This window comes from Caloenas nicobarica, chromosome 7 (genome assembly GCF_036013445.1).
Source record: "Caloenas nicobarica isolate bCalNic1 chromosome 7, bCalNic1.hap1, whole genome shotgun sequence".
NCBI classification, from domain to species: Eukaryota; Metazoa; Chordata; class Aves; order Columbiformes; family Columbidae; genus Caloenas; species Caloenas nicobarica.
In genome coordinates this window covers 14,028,159-14,042,013 of record NC_088251.1, presented here as the reverse complement: position 1 = coordinate 14,042,013, position 13,855 = coordinate 14,028,159, and the positions used below count along the sequence as shown (strand labels likewise).

Genomic DNA, 13,855 nt, shown 5'->3' with positions numbered 1-13,855 from the left:
GCTCCCTTGAGTCTGGAGTTGAACCACAGCAGTTACAGAACCTTCACACCCACCCTTGATTTGGCTCTGTGAGTGCAGTGGTTCCCTGGGTCTTTTTCTGAGAAGGTTCTTAAAATATCTCATTCAGGACTTTGTGAATGCTCCTCCTTCCCAGCCTGCACTTGCTGCCAGTGGGACTGAGATGTGGGAAGTGGCTTCACAAAATTTGGTCAAACAGACTGGATAGGAGTGGTGCCTCAGCAGAGACCGTGCTGGCTCCCAGCCTGTGCTACAGATCCCAGATGATGCTGCTGGTGAGCAGCCCCAGGAGTTTGTATGAAGGAGCTGTTGCCCATGGCTCAGGGAAAGTACAATTGCTTTGTTCACTCCTTTGTGCCCTGCTGCGCAGGAGAGAACAGCGAGTCTGGGCCTTTTGACTGGAGGTACCACAACTGAGTTTCCTGTAACAGACTGTTGAATTGCATGTATGAACTTGCTTTTCTCGTTTAACTCTTGCAGCCACCTCAGAAATAATCCCCAGCAGCGCTTTCCTCCCCGGCCCTAGGGATACACCATTGCACATGGAAAACTACAGTGCCATCTTTAAATATTTCCAGTATTTAAGTCCATTCTGTCTGTATAGGCTGTTTTATTGCCTCTTAAGAAATAAACAAAATCTTCCATAAATTTGAGGGACTGTAAGTACAATAAACCAAGCTCGCTTGCCGCTGCTGCCAATTTATTCTGACTGCACCAGAAAAACTGAATCCAGAACTAAAGCAACAACCAAAAGCCAGCATCCTAAGGGCCTCGTAACTGCTCGTGTCTCTTCATATTTGCACAAATCTTTGTGAAATGAAGTCTTTGCTCTTGAAAGTAGAAACTCAGCTAAGAAGCCAGTGTTGGAGAGGGCTGGTGAGTTACCACCCAGGTTGTTCCCTCCAGCCAACACAGGCCATCCATTGGTGTGGTTTATGGGGCTGTACTGGGGTACAGGGTACATGGTGGCGGTGGGAGGTTCTCCTGGTGGCCCTAAGTGTTGACTTGAGAGCCAGGAGATGAGGCTGCTGTTCCCAGCTGTGTCCGTCTCCTCCTGTAATTGTGCCTCCTGTGCAGCGACTGCTGGTTCTCTAAAACCTAGCATGTCTCATTTTGGGCCAAGTTTTGGATCCCCGTGTAAGGCCCATTTTGCTGTTCAGTGGGAAGATGCCGGTAGATGACAAATGACATACTGACTTGTATTAGTGCCTTGTCTCCTGAGATAAGCTGTTCATGAAATAACTTCTCCTCGCCTCTCACTTTTAGGGTTTTTGCCAAATTATTTACTACCTCCCTACGAGGAAGTGGTGAACCGACCGCCGACCCCCCCGCCACCATACAGTGCCTTACATCAGCAGTGCGTCCCGGCAGGCAGCAGTAGCACAATCCCGGACATGCCAAGGAACCTGCAGCCAGCACAGAGCAGCTCGGCAGCGCCCAGCAGCAATAACAGCAGTACTGACAACACCGCATCCCCCGGCCTCGGGGACCTCCAGCCCCCCACCACCACCGCGCTGGTCGAGCGAGCGGTTGCCAAAATGCAAAGTGTCGAGCCTGGAGGTACCAGCACGGGAGCCGAGCTAGTGGAGAGGGCTGGCCCCGATAAGGATGTGGAGTGCAAGGAGGAACTGCTAAAAGGTTACAGCTCTGAGAGCTTAGAGCAGAGCAGCGCCATTCCCGACGTGAAGGACAAGACGCCGGGCAGGCAGCGTCGTTTCACCGGCGACTCAGGCATCGAAGTCTGTGTATGCAACCGGGGCCATCACGACGATGACGACCTCAAGGAGTTCGATGGGCTCATCGATGATGCTCTGGATGGGCCCCTGGACTTCTGTGACAGCTGCAGTGGCCGCCCCCACGGGGACGAGGAGGAAGGGCTTTTTAATGCCACGGAAGAGCAGCACCGCGAACACAGCCACCACCACCTGCCCCGGCAGCCGGTGTGTGTACTCTTGAACACAATAAATGAGCAGGACTCTCCAAACTCTCGTACCAATAACTCCCACAGCTAAGGTGGCAGAGTGGAAGGGAGAATCGGAGGGAAAATAAAACACACAACAAAGAAATAAGAGTGAAATAAGAGGATTAAAACTTTAACAGGAGGAAAAGGTGATACAACCTTCTTATTTTAGTTTATTTTTCTTTCCCCCCCTCCAATATAATTCGGGGACTAGTCCCTGAAGGCCCGGCTTGTGGGGGACGGGTCGCTCTGGGTTTTGTTAATCATGTCCGTCCTGCTCTGCGGGGCAGGGACTGATGTTTCTCAATGAGACCTTCTAACAAATGGAACTTTCTCCATGGTGATTTTGGTGATGGTTGTTAAGAGTTTGTTGGTTTTAGTTTTCCAGAACACTGCTTTATCTTGCAATCAGTAAAGCTCAGCAAATCTCACCCTGGGAGGATACGAAATCACCGTAAAGCTTCACCCTCCAGGTGTCTTCCCAGAAGCAAGCAGCTTCTGACAGTGCCGGCAGTCAGTAGCCCAAGAGTTCTGGTTTGATATAGTGCTCTTGAGGCATTGGGGATTTCCTTCCCTCCTTCCCTCCTTCCCTCCTTCCCTCCTTCCCTCCTTCCCTCCTTCCCTCCTTCCCTCCTTCCCTCCTTCCCTCCTTCCCTCCTTCCCTCCTTCCCTCCTTCCCTCCTTCCCTCCTTCCCTCCTTCCCTCCTTCCCTCCTTCCCTCCTTCCCTCCTTCCCTTTTTGTGTTAAGTTTTCCCAAAGCTGATGAATGCCTCAACACATCAGCCCTATAACCTCTGGTGCTTCAGTGTTTAAGACAGCAGGTAGGAAATTTCCCACTTGAAGCTGGTGACTGAAGGACCAGTTTCTTCCAGAAGGAATGTTAGTCTACTGTAAGCAGTTTGGAAAGAAAAGGTTTGCAGAAATTTGCCTTTACATGTCATTTTTAAAGACAAGTGTATTCTTTCAATGCCTCCAAGAGCACAGTTAGAAGTAGAATCCAGGCAGCTGGGCTGCCTTCCAAGTACTGTGGTCTCCGAATGACCTTTTCCCAGTGTGCTGCAAAAGGGCTTGGCTTTATTTTTTTCCTTTTTTTGCACCCTGAGAGCAGCACACTTGAGTTAGGATGACAAAAAAAGAACAGGGCTCTCTTTGGCCAGCGTGCCTTCAAGCTTCAGCAATGCATGTTGAACAAATGGAGACGAGAGCTCCGTCCATTGCAAAGGGATGACTTACCATATAGATGTGGAAGACCTGTGCAGTATTTTTTTTTTTAATCCAAAAGTTCGGTGCGATTCTAATGTTGACCACTTAAAAGAAATGAATGTTTTCTTTTTTTCTTTTTTCTTTTTTTTTTTAATGGTGGCAACTGGCTACTGTATAATGTCTGTGAGCGTGTGTGTGTGACTGCAATCCATGCATGCGAGTCCTACTGGTAATATGAAAACCTGCTGTATGACTGCAAGAAAATTTACTGTAGCTTTGCTTTAATAAACGGTAGAGATTTTGTTAGTACCAACCCAAAGGGAAGAAAGAAAAAAAAGCTGAAACTAACATTCCCTGGAGTGCTCATATGGAAGAGAGCACAGTTCAGACTATGTATCTTGTTCTTGGGTTTTCTCCCCATCCCTTTTATAATTATGGTCATCCAGATCATTACTGTTATAGGGAAAAAAAATTGAAAGCTGAACTCAGACATATTCAGATTTGATTGATTGAAAACCAAAATCAGTTTTAAATAAGGTGGAAACCAAAATATAATGCCTTTTCTGATAACTTGCCCTGTGTATGTGTATCATTTTGTGAGTTAAGAGCAAGATTTGTCTTTAGTTTGTGTTTTGTTGTTTGTTTTTTTTTTTAACTGGAGGTTCGTAGCAGTGTGCTGGGTACTGATGGCACAGCAAGACAAGTGGTGGTGGTGCTTATTGCAGTATTTTACTCACACATTTGAGGAGAGCACTTTTACCTCACAAGGTTTAGGAGAATCCCACTCCTTTGCTCATCACAGCCTTTCTCTTCCATCAGAACAGCTGATGAGGACAGCTCTTCAGTTTGTGTCTTAGGGTGCTCTCAAGAGTGAAGGATTCTGGTTTGGATTCAGGAGACCTGGTTCCTGGCTGCCTGGAGTGTGAGAGGTGACGGGGACCCTGTGCGTGCCCCAGGGCCAGGCTGGCTCGCTGTGCACCCCTGGGGACTTGCCGCTTCCAGCTGCCTCCACCAACCACGCGTATCTTTTGAGAAGAGAATTAAAGATCCCCAGTGCCACCCCTAGGAATTCTCTAGGTATTGGCACCTGGCTTTGTTCCTCACGCCACAGAGGAAGCTAAAAAAGCACATTGGTCCTAACAGAGTGGGGTTTTACTGCTGTAAATCCTGGGGACGGCCCTGTGCCAGTGGGAAACCCTCTGCCAATGTTTCTCTTGGCATAAGACAAAAATCTGTGTTTGCTTTCCTGCCATCCCACTTAGGGCAGGGGAACCACCCTCTTCTTCTCTGGACATAGAGGTGAGTACCAGTAAGCCAAACTGACGTTTCTAATCTTAAAAAGTGAGGAAGAAGCAATGGTGTGCCTGGAGGTGTCTCAGGCTTTTAAAAACCATCAAGAAACAAACAGGGCACAAACCAGGTCTCTTAAGCTCACATGTGCCTGAGGAGGAGCAGGACCATCAGTGTGGCTCTTCAGGCTTCTGGACCAGGAGCAGCCAGTGTGGGGAGGAGTGGTGCAGGGCGGGACACCGGGCAGCTGAGCTTCGCAGAATCACAGAATGTTAGGTATTGGAAGGGACCTCGAAAGATCATGTAGTCCAGTCCCCCCGCCGGAGGAAAGCTGAGGTGCAGTTAAGCTGCTGTGTTGCATGTAGTCACTGAAAACTTCCTGGGGCAGGAAACCTGAGCAAGCTTCCAGGACAGAAGCGAAGTTGGCAGGTTCTGCAGAAAGCGTGAGGCTGCGCCGCCCAGCGCTGGGAGCTTTGGGCTCCCTGGTGCCCCTCGCTGCTCTGGGCCGTGCGTCAGCAGCGAGAGCCCAGGACACACTCGCTTCCTGCCCCGTGCGGCCTGACTCCCACAGCCCATCAGCCTCGTCCCTCCCGCACACCCCGGCCGGGCACGTCCTGCGGTGACCCATTCCCAGCAGAGCTGGGGCACGGTCCCCCGCAGTGAAAAAACTCCCCTGGGCCCTCCGAAGCCTCCTGGCCCTTGCCCACCCTCCCAGCGCAACATGTCCTGGGGAGGTTTTTTCCCCTTATTTCCCTCTCATGCCCCCTCCCCGCTGCCTTTTTTTTTTTTTCTTTTGTTTATATAGCAAAAGCCTGGTCTGGCAGGGAGGGGGGCAGTCTGGCAGCCCCTCAGCTGGAGGCGAGCCCCACAGCATCCCAGACGGACGGCCTGGGAAGGACAGGATGAGTCGCCTTTCTTCGTCAGAGCTGGTTCCCCCCTTTCCCCTCCCTTGCAGCATGGATCTCTTTATCAGATGGGACCGGTGCCTGCACCGGGGGCCATGGTGGTGGTGCAAGTGCTGCAGTCTCTGTGCTGGGGCTGGTCACAGGCTGCTGGATTCTTTCTCAATTTGTTTTCAGCTGGAGAACAGCTGTGTCCCGAGGTTTGTGCTTACTCAGCTCGCCTGGCACCCTGCCTGCTGCAGAGCCCACAGGTATTTTGAGTGTTGCCCACTCCTCCTGCGCTGGTCGTGGCTCTCCCAGCACAGCCCGGGGCTGTCTGGTGCTCCCCAGCTGAGCCCCGTAGTGCAGCTGGGTCAGTTAAGTACTGTGGAGGTAGCCATGCCCCCCAAAATGAGATTGTGTGGTGGAAAGGCTCGGGCTCGCTCTGCACAGTGCCCGTGGGTCTCGCCTTGGTGAGCCGCACCTCTGCTTCATGGGGTACCTGGGGTACAGTGTGGGAAGAGCTGTGAATGAAAAAGCTTCATCCTTTCTCCTGTCACTGATTTCTCTCTTGCAGACCCCCTCTGCCACAGGGAGACAGAGCCGCTGGTTCCAAAGCTGCCCTCCCAGCTCCCTGGTGCTTCTCCCTCCTGCCCCAAGCAGCCTCACGGGGAGGGTGGGGACCCAACATGTCGCAAACCATTACAGCAGCAAGATTATTTCAGCAGCAAAAGCCTTGGCATTCCCAGTGCCTGCCCACGCTTGGGTGGCCAAAACCTGGTGGCAGATGTCAAGGTCCCCTCGGCTCTCCTCTGGGCACAGCCACCTCATCCTCCTACTTTTTGGGTCACTGGGTTGCCCATTGCCAGGTCTGAACAAAGCCAAGGGGCTTGTCCGAGCTGGTGAATTTGCGTGTCTTGGGTCTCAGGGGAGCCCAACTTCTGCAGGGGGCTCACAGGAGTGGGAAGGGGCCACCACGACCTGAGTCTGGTGCCCCACAGCCCAGGTGAGACTGTCTGGTGGGGCTGGGGGTTTGAGCGCAGCGACACAGCCCCGGGCCAGCTGTCAGGACAGAAATACCAGCCGAATGATTCAGCAGCGTCTGTGCCCGTTCCCAGCATGGGGAGCAGCCATGCTGGTGGCTGTTTACCAGCTCATGAGCCGCCGGGCAGCTGGTGTTGGGTACTGAACTCCCCACGGTGACATCTTCTCCTGGTCGGCTGGTTGGGAGGAGGTGAGCTGGGGCAGGGGGCAAGATGCCCCCCTGGACTTGGCAATGGGGTTTGCGGCACGTGGCTGGTCTCCAGGCTCAGGGACAGAACGTGGAAATCCAGCTGGAACGTGAGCTTTGTGCAAGCATCTGCAGCTGGAGGCGTTCTGCGGTTTAGAAACATCCCCAGTTCCAAAATCTCCATTTCTGCCCCAAGGTACACCCTGGCTTGGAGCACTTGCTGTGAGCACACACGCCTCGCTGTGAGTGCCTTGGCAATGGCACCATGTGTGCAAGGTGCAGGGAGAAAACCCCTTCCCTTACCCAGAGCAAATGCAGTGCCTTAGCAAAGGGGCACAGCAGTGCTGGAGGTCCCAGGCTGATGCTCCTGGAAACGTCAGGATGCTGCGGTTACTGGTGACTGCAGAAAACTGGAGAGGACCTTCCCCGCCAGCACATACAAGACCTGGGGCAGCGGTAGGACCAGGCTGGCATGCAGGTGCCAGTTCCCAGGGAAGCCCAGAGCATCGTGTTTAGCCAAGTTTTTCCCAAACCTGTTTCGAGCTCAGTTCCCCTTCGCCCAGCCAGCTTCAGTCTGTGCTGGCAGAGGTGGAGGGATCGGAACTGCAGCAGCAGCCCTGGCGTGATGGAAATGGGCAGGGGAGGGGGAAGGTGTGTGGGGCTCAGCTCTTACAAGCCAGCAGAGACTCCACGCAGCAGCAGTGGGGCTGGGGTCCTGCTGTGCTCCCCTCTGCCCTGCTTCTGGCAGGTCAACTGCACAAATCGCCCCAAGGGTTGTCCCCAGGGCAGGTGTGTGCACCGCTGTTCTTCTCCAGCTCCTCCCGACCACCCTGACCCCTCACAAACACAATCTGGGAGGAGCGAAGGTGCTCCCAGTGCTGTGCTGGGCTGCAAACATGTCTCCTTCACCATCCCTATGATGTGGGCTGACAGGACCCATTTGCCACCAGATGCTGAGCTGTGAGGAGGCTGGGGGAAAGCAAGGTGCTGGTGGGTCAAAAGAAAATGTACACTTTGAGACACAGAGTAGAAAGTTTAGTGGTGGGGAGGTTTTATGTCAGTTTTCCCACCTGCTAGCAAGAGAGAAGGCAGGGGGAGGTAGAGAAGGGGAATAATGTGGAGTGTGCAGGGCTGGGGGTGTCACACCGTGCCGGGGCTGTGCGGGGCTTTCCCCTCTGTCCCAGCTGCATTCCCTCTAGGTGCCCTGAGCCACAGCTGTGTTGCTATTTAGTTAAATATTAAGAGGTCAAGTAATAGAGAACCAGAAACCTAATTGCATGCATGGTGGTTTTTGGCAAAAGCAAACATGGCCCCTCGTGTTACGGGAAGGTTATGCTGCCCGAGGTAACGGCCATAACCCAGCTGGACAGTGAGCATTGGTGCTGGGGACACAATGCAGGTGGGAGATGCCACATCGCTGCACGATGAATGTCAGCAGCCCCCGGCTCCGTGGGGCCACACACCGGGCCTGGGGGGCTGCAGCTGAGCTCAGCCCGCAGGGTCCAGGCACCTCTGGGTGCTGTCGGTGTCCCTGAGCAGTGGGAACTCACGCTTTCAGCTGGAGCCGGGGCTGTCTGTGCCCCCCCATGGCGGCTCGCACCCTGGACAGGGTCGGACAGCCCTGTGGCACTACACGCTGCTCGTGTCCCCTCTGGAAGGGGCTGCATGTGTGCACGTGTACATGTGTGTGCACACGTATGTGTGTGTGGGCGTAAATGCTCCAAGCCGTTCCCTTTTTTTTTCCCCGCAAGGAGCGGGCAGGAGTCCCAGTGGCAGGGGCACACTGTTTCAGGATGGGCCAGGGGAAGGCAGGGCTGGGGGAGCTCCCCCTGCCCCGTGGCGGGCTCAGCTCCCAGCCCACGTCGTGTTTGCTCCCCCTAATCCCAGCAGGACCAGCCAGGGTCACTCTGCCCAGGGTCAGAGCTGCTGGGCACAGCCTGGGCATCCCTAACCCCCCAGCTGCCCACTGATCACTTTTCCCCTTTCGCTGGCCGGGGTGGGCCCTCCTTCCCCCCGCCAGCTGTGTGGGTGGCTGGTCTCCATGGCTTATGGTTGTCTCTGGACCAGCCTCCCACCCCACATCAATGGGGGGCAAAGGGGCTGTTTGTGTTAGCAGTCCCGTAGAGGTGCCACAGCCTCCCAGCTCAGCCCAGTGCTCACATGAAGTTGTGGGGGCACCATATATCTCAGGCACCCTCCCACCTCCCCCTGCTCTCCATCACCTGCCCAAAAAATAGCCAGAGCCACGCTGTGTTAGGAACAGCTTTATCCGGACAACCCCACATCCATAAGGCAGGCAGGTCATTGCTTCTGTGGTCCCATCCCATCCCACATAACCACTGCCTGGGATCCAGGGCTCGTCCCCATCATGAGGCCGCTTGCCAGGCGTCCCGCAGCCTGGCCTTCACCCGAAACTTCTGCACCTGCAGCACGACGCCAAACTTGCCCTCCAGCGAGGGGAGGGGCTGGTCCTGGGGGCACTCGAGCGTGAACCTCTGCAGCACCCAGGCCAGGAAGAGGAAGAGCTCCATCTTGGCCAGGACTTCGCCCAGGCAGACGCGGATCCCGGCCCCAAAGGGCAGGTAACTGGGTGAGGGTGAGTGGATGTGCTGGCCCCGCTCATCCAGGAAGCGACCTGCAAGGGGAAGGGGCACCGTTGGCAGGGATCAGTCCCTGCTGCCTGAAACCTGCCTGAGTTCATCACATGTGTTCCTCCCGTGAGCTGCAAGAGGGTCAATACCGCAGCCAGGGAGGAGCAGGATCCGACCTCCCACCACCAACCTCCTCCAGGCTCAGCTTCTCCTGCTGCGCCCACCCCACCACCCCCTGCCCCCCAGGGAGGATGGGGAGCACCCAGCCCACCAGGGTTGAACTCCTCAGGCTTGTCCCACTCCTTCTCATCGTGGTGCACAGACCAGAGGTTGATGACGACCCTGGCACCCTTGGGGATGGAGTATTCCCCGATGCTGCAAGGCAAACACAGAGTGAGACAGTTGCTCCATCCCATGATCTCTGCCTGCATCCTGGCTGCGCCCCGGGGGGTCTCACCTGGTGTCAGCAAGGGACACATGTGGGATGAGCAGGGGGGACACGGGACGGATGCGCAGCACTTCACTGATGGTGGCTTCCAGGTAGGGCAGCAGCGGGCGGTCGCTGAGGTGGGGGTGACGCTCCAGGCCGATTTTCTGGTCCATCTCCTCCTGGATCTTGCTCTGGACCTGGAAGAGGAGCAAGGGCTGGGGTGGGAGCCCAGGGAGAGGGGTGTCCTGTGCATGGGGGCTCCCCATAGCAGTGGAGTACACCCAGCATCACCAGCATCTCCTGGCAGGTTGTGCAGGGCAGAAGTAAAATGCCCACAGCCTGATCATGCATATTCCCAAAGCCTGACATCTTTTTTGGCACCTGCCTTCCCCAAAGCCCCACAAGATGTTCCTGGTGTCGGAGGGAGCTCAGGGGCCCCCACCATGGGGTCCAGACCCTACCTCAGGGTAGTGGAGCAGGTAGAGCACAGCCCATTTGAGCACAGTCGTGGTGGTCTCCACGCCAGCCCCAAAGATGTCTCCCACTGTCATGAGTAGGTGATCGTCCGTCAGCTCCAGCCCTGGTGTTGGGGGGCTGCTGTTCTCAGCACTGAGCCTCACTTGCAGGAGGGCATCCATGAGGTCCCTCACAGCGTCCCCACAGAAGGCTTCCTGCCAGGTGACATGCATGAGCCAGGCTGTCCTGGGCACAGTCCCCCCCCCACTAATTCCAGCACCCAGATGCTCCTGAGCATCTCCCTGTCCTGGCCCTGTTGGCACCTTGTGTTCAATGAACTTCTGCTGGAGCAGCTGGTCCCGGACCTTGAGGCATCTCTTCAGCAGGGCCAGGTCCTTGTTGGGGAAGATCTGGGGGAGAAAAGCCCCATTACAGCAAAGGGCTCCAGCTCAGCCCAGCATCCGCAGGCCCTCAGGCAGTTGCTCCGTGCCCACCAGGGTATTGGCTCTTGCAGGACACTGGGCCAGGGACCCTCCTAACCCTAGGAGGCTCGGGTATGTCCCTCCTGCAGGACACATCCCAGCTCCTTCCTCTTTTCCGAGGTGACAGGAACAGGCAGTGCCCATGTCTCTGCTCACCTGGAGCCAGGGGAAGATGTCCACCAAGCTCTCCTTGGCCACGGTGTCCACAATGCCCTGGCTGTACTCCAGCATGGCCTCGAACTCGGGGTCCCCGCGCCGGTATGAGGAGTTGAAGCAGAGGGAGCAGACCACGTTGGTGACAGCCCGTGTGAGCTCGGGAGCCACGTCCAGGGCCGTATCCTGTGCAGCGCTGAGCGTCTCGCACAGGGACGCAGCCTCCCGGCAGACTGGGGTGGGAGAAGCAAGTGGGGGGTGATGGTGAAGCCGAGGGAGTGGAGGGGGAAGCAATGAGGGATCCCCATCCATTCAGGATGTGCAGCCTGCAGAGAACACTCCCCAACTGGGGCTGAGGCCCGAGGGGCTGGGATGGTCAGAAGGGACGATGCTGGGTGCTGGGCAGGAGCAGAGAGGACGGAGACATGAAGGGAAGTCTCTCTGTGGGGCTGGACACTCCTCCTGGCTGGAGCAGGGAGTCTGAAGGGCCGGGAGCTGTCTCTGTGCCTCAGTTTCCCCAGCCGCGGGTGAGGGGAGCCAAAGCTCAGGGCAGAAAATGCACGGGGAGAGGTGTTAGTAAAGTACTGGCGGTGGAGATAACGGGACTGAGCCCCCACGAGGCAAACTGGGGGATGCTGAGGGGATTGGGCTGAGCCACTGAATCACCCTGTGGTTCCCAGGGCACGAAGAAAGAAGCTGGATCAAGCATGGGAGGGAGACAGAGCTAGGAGAGAGCTTGAGGGTTGGCGGGGGGCACTTACTGATCCTCTCCAGGGTGAGTGAGCCCTCCCCAAACATGGAGAGGGCAGCATGCACCAGCTTGCGCTGGAACTTCCAGAGAGGGCCGTAGCTGGCGAAGGCGATGTCCTTGCCTCCCCGGGACAGCAGATCTGTGGTCACCTGTGGGACAGGCAGCCCTGGGGTCACCCCACTGCAGGGCAGCCTCACAGGGGCCATGTGCCAGTGAGGGACGATGTCTCATCCCAGGGATGATCTGGTGGCAGCTGGTGACTGGCGCTGGCAGGCAAAGTGTGGGCCATGAGCTTTCCTTTCCCTCCGCCAAGGACCGATGGAGAGGGTTTGGGGACAGATACCAGGGTTAGGGGCTGGATGCCCAGGACACTTAATGGGTGCAGGGAGCCTGGTGGTACCTGAACCCATGTCCCCATGCCCCAAGATGCAGCCAGCCCCGGTGAGGAACGGGCACCCTCGGGATGGAGGATGCGCCGGATTTTGCCCAGAGAGCAGAGCAGAGAGGGGCTGCCCCCCATCATTTCGCTGCAGGCAGGATGGGGAGAGGACACAGACCCTGCTGGGTGCTGGTGCCTTTCTTGGAAGCACCCCCTGCCTCACCCCACGCCGCAGTGGGAGGGGACCCTCCAAAACCTGCTGCCGACTCACGGTGCGGGGCCGTCCAGCGAAAGCCTTTCCCTTCTTCAGCAGCACCTCCCTGGCGTGCCGGTAGCTGTTCACCACCACCACGTAGTGGGAGCCCATCCAGAGGGCGTAGAGGCTGCCGTAGCGCCCCTGTAGGCGCCAGAGCCGCAGGTGGAGCTGGGGGTGCCCGGCCAGCTGCAGCAAGCTCCCCACCAGCGGCAGGGCCGGCAGGCTCCGCGGGCGCCCCAAACCTGTGGCCGTCCCCAGAGCGGCTCGCTGGCGGGCCAGCCCCCAGGCACCGAGCCCGGCCAGGGCCAGCAGCAGGGCGGCCAGCAGCAGCATGGCGGGGCTGGCGGCGGGGCTGCGGCAGCCGGGGGCTTTATACCGGCTGCGGGGCCGCCGCCTTGACCGCGAGGAGGGCTCGGCTCCTTATCGGGGGACGAGGAGCGGGGAACCGGGCGCTGGGACCGCAGCCAGCTCCGCAGCTGGGCACCCGGCGTGGGGCGAGGGCAGCGGGGCCACGGCCGTGCCGGGTGGCCGGGGGGGGTCTGTGTTCAGCGGGCTGCGGGCCAGGGGACGCCCAGGGCCGGGTTTGTCCGCGGGGCTTTGTCCCCGGGGTCCCGCAGCAGGTGAGGGCTGTGGGGGTGACCGAGTGTCCCTCAGGGTCTCCCCTGGGTGCCATGAGTGCAGCTGGGGGGGTACCGGGGTCCGTCCCCAGCCTGGGAGCGCCTTGACGTGCCCGGGAGGTGATGGGCAGCGCTGCGCAAGCACCGGGCAGCGCTGGGGAGCTGCTGAGAAGCCCAGGTTAGCTAGCCCTGGTCAGCACTGGGTAGCCCTGGTCAGCACTGGGTAGCCCTGGTCAGCACTGGTTAGCTAGCCCTGGTCAGCACTGGGTAGCCCTGGTCAGCACTGGGTAGCCCTGGTCAGCACTGGTTAGCTAGCCCTGGTCAGCACTGGGTAGCGCTGGTCAGCACTGGGTAGCCCTGGTCAGCACTGGGTAGCGCTGGTCAGCACTGGTTAGCTAGCCCTGGTCAGCACTGGGTAGCCCTGGTCAGCACCGGGTAGCCCTGGTCAGCACTGGGTAGCGCTGGTCAGCACTGGTTAGCTAGCCCTGGTTAGCACTGGGTAGCCTTGGTCAGCACTGGGTAGCCCTGGTTAGCACTGGGTAGCCTTGGTCAGCACTGGGTAGCCCTGGTCAGCACTGGGTAGCGCTGGTCAGCAGTGGTTAGCTAGCCATGGTCAGCACTGGTTAGTTAGCCCTGGTCAGCACTGGTTAGCCCTGGTCAGCACTGGTTAGCTAGCCCTGGTCAGCACTGGGTAGCCCTGGTCAGCACTGGGTAGCGCTGGTCAGCACTGGTTAGCTAGCCATGGTCAGCACTGGTTAGTTAGCCCTGGTCAGCACTGGTTAGCCCTGGTCAGCACTGGTTAGCTAGCCCTGGTCAGCACTGGGTAGCCCTGGTCAGCACTGGGTAGCGCTGGTCAGCACTGGTTAGCTAGCCCTGGTCAGCACTGGTTAGCCCTGGTCAGCACTGGTTAGCCCTGATCAGCACTGGTTAGCCCTGGTCAGCACTGGTTAGCTAGCCCTGGTCAGCACTGGTTAGCCCTGATCAGCACTGGTTAGCCCTGGTCAGCACTGGTTAGCTAGCCCTGGTCAGCACTGGGTAGCGCTGGTCAGCACTGGTTGGCTAGCCCTGGTCAGCACTGGGTAGCGCTGGCCAGCACTGGGAAGCGCGGCTCAGCACTGGTCAGCACTGGTCAGCCCCGAGCAGCACTGGGTAGCGCT

At 57.6% G+C, this 13,855-nt stretch overlaps 2 protein-coding genes across 3 annotated transcripts in view; one reads left to right on the top strand and one right to left on the bottom strand.

Annotated features, from left to right (window-relative positions):
• WBP1L (WW domain binding protein 1 like) overlaps positions 1–3,751 on the top strand; it is a 59,655-nt gene extending 55,904 nt beyond the window's left edge. For both annotated transcript variants that reach the window (XM_065638854.1, XM_065638855.1), the window contains exon 4: positions 1,285–3,751. In XM_065638854.1, the coding sequence (XP_065494926.1) occupies positions 1,285–2,030 (746 nt within the window). In that variant the 3' untranslated portion in view covers positions 2,031–3,751. The remainder of the gene's footprint in view (positions 1–1,284) is intronic.
• A 5,198-nt stretch (positions 3,752–8,949) lies between these two features.
• LOC135990797 (steroid 17-alpha-hydroxylase/17,20 lyase) lies at positions 8,950–12,414 on the bottom strand. Its single transcript, XM_065638853.1, has 8 exons — positions 12,097–12,414; positions 11,457–11,595; positions 10,699–10,928; positions 10,384–10,470; positions 10,066–10,275; positions 9,632–9,801; positions 9,446–9,549; positions 8,950–9,218 (listed from the first exon to the last, which is right to left on the bottom strand). Exons 1-8 carry the CDS (start codon positions 12,412–12,414, stop codon positions 8,950–8,952), a joined length of 1,527 nt encoding a protein of 508 aa, XP_065494925.1.
• Between the last annotated feature and the right edge of the window lie 1,441 nt (positions 12,415–13,855).

Bases quoted from the DNA above. Each gene is read 5' to 3' on its own strand.
- LOC135990797 (XM_065638853.1), bottom strand. From the start codon at position 12,414: ATGCTGCTGCTGGCCGCCCTGCTGCTGGCCCTGGCCGGGCTCGGTGCC. The intron at 9,802-10,065 runs GTAGGGTCTGGA...CTCCTCTTCCAG, and splicing joins ACCTGCTCCACTACCCTGAG to GTCCAGAGCAAGATCCAGGA. The intron at 9,550-9,631 runs GTGAGACCCCCC...TTTGCCTTGCAG, and splicing joins GTGTCCCTTGCTGACACCAG to CATCGGGGAATACTCCATCC.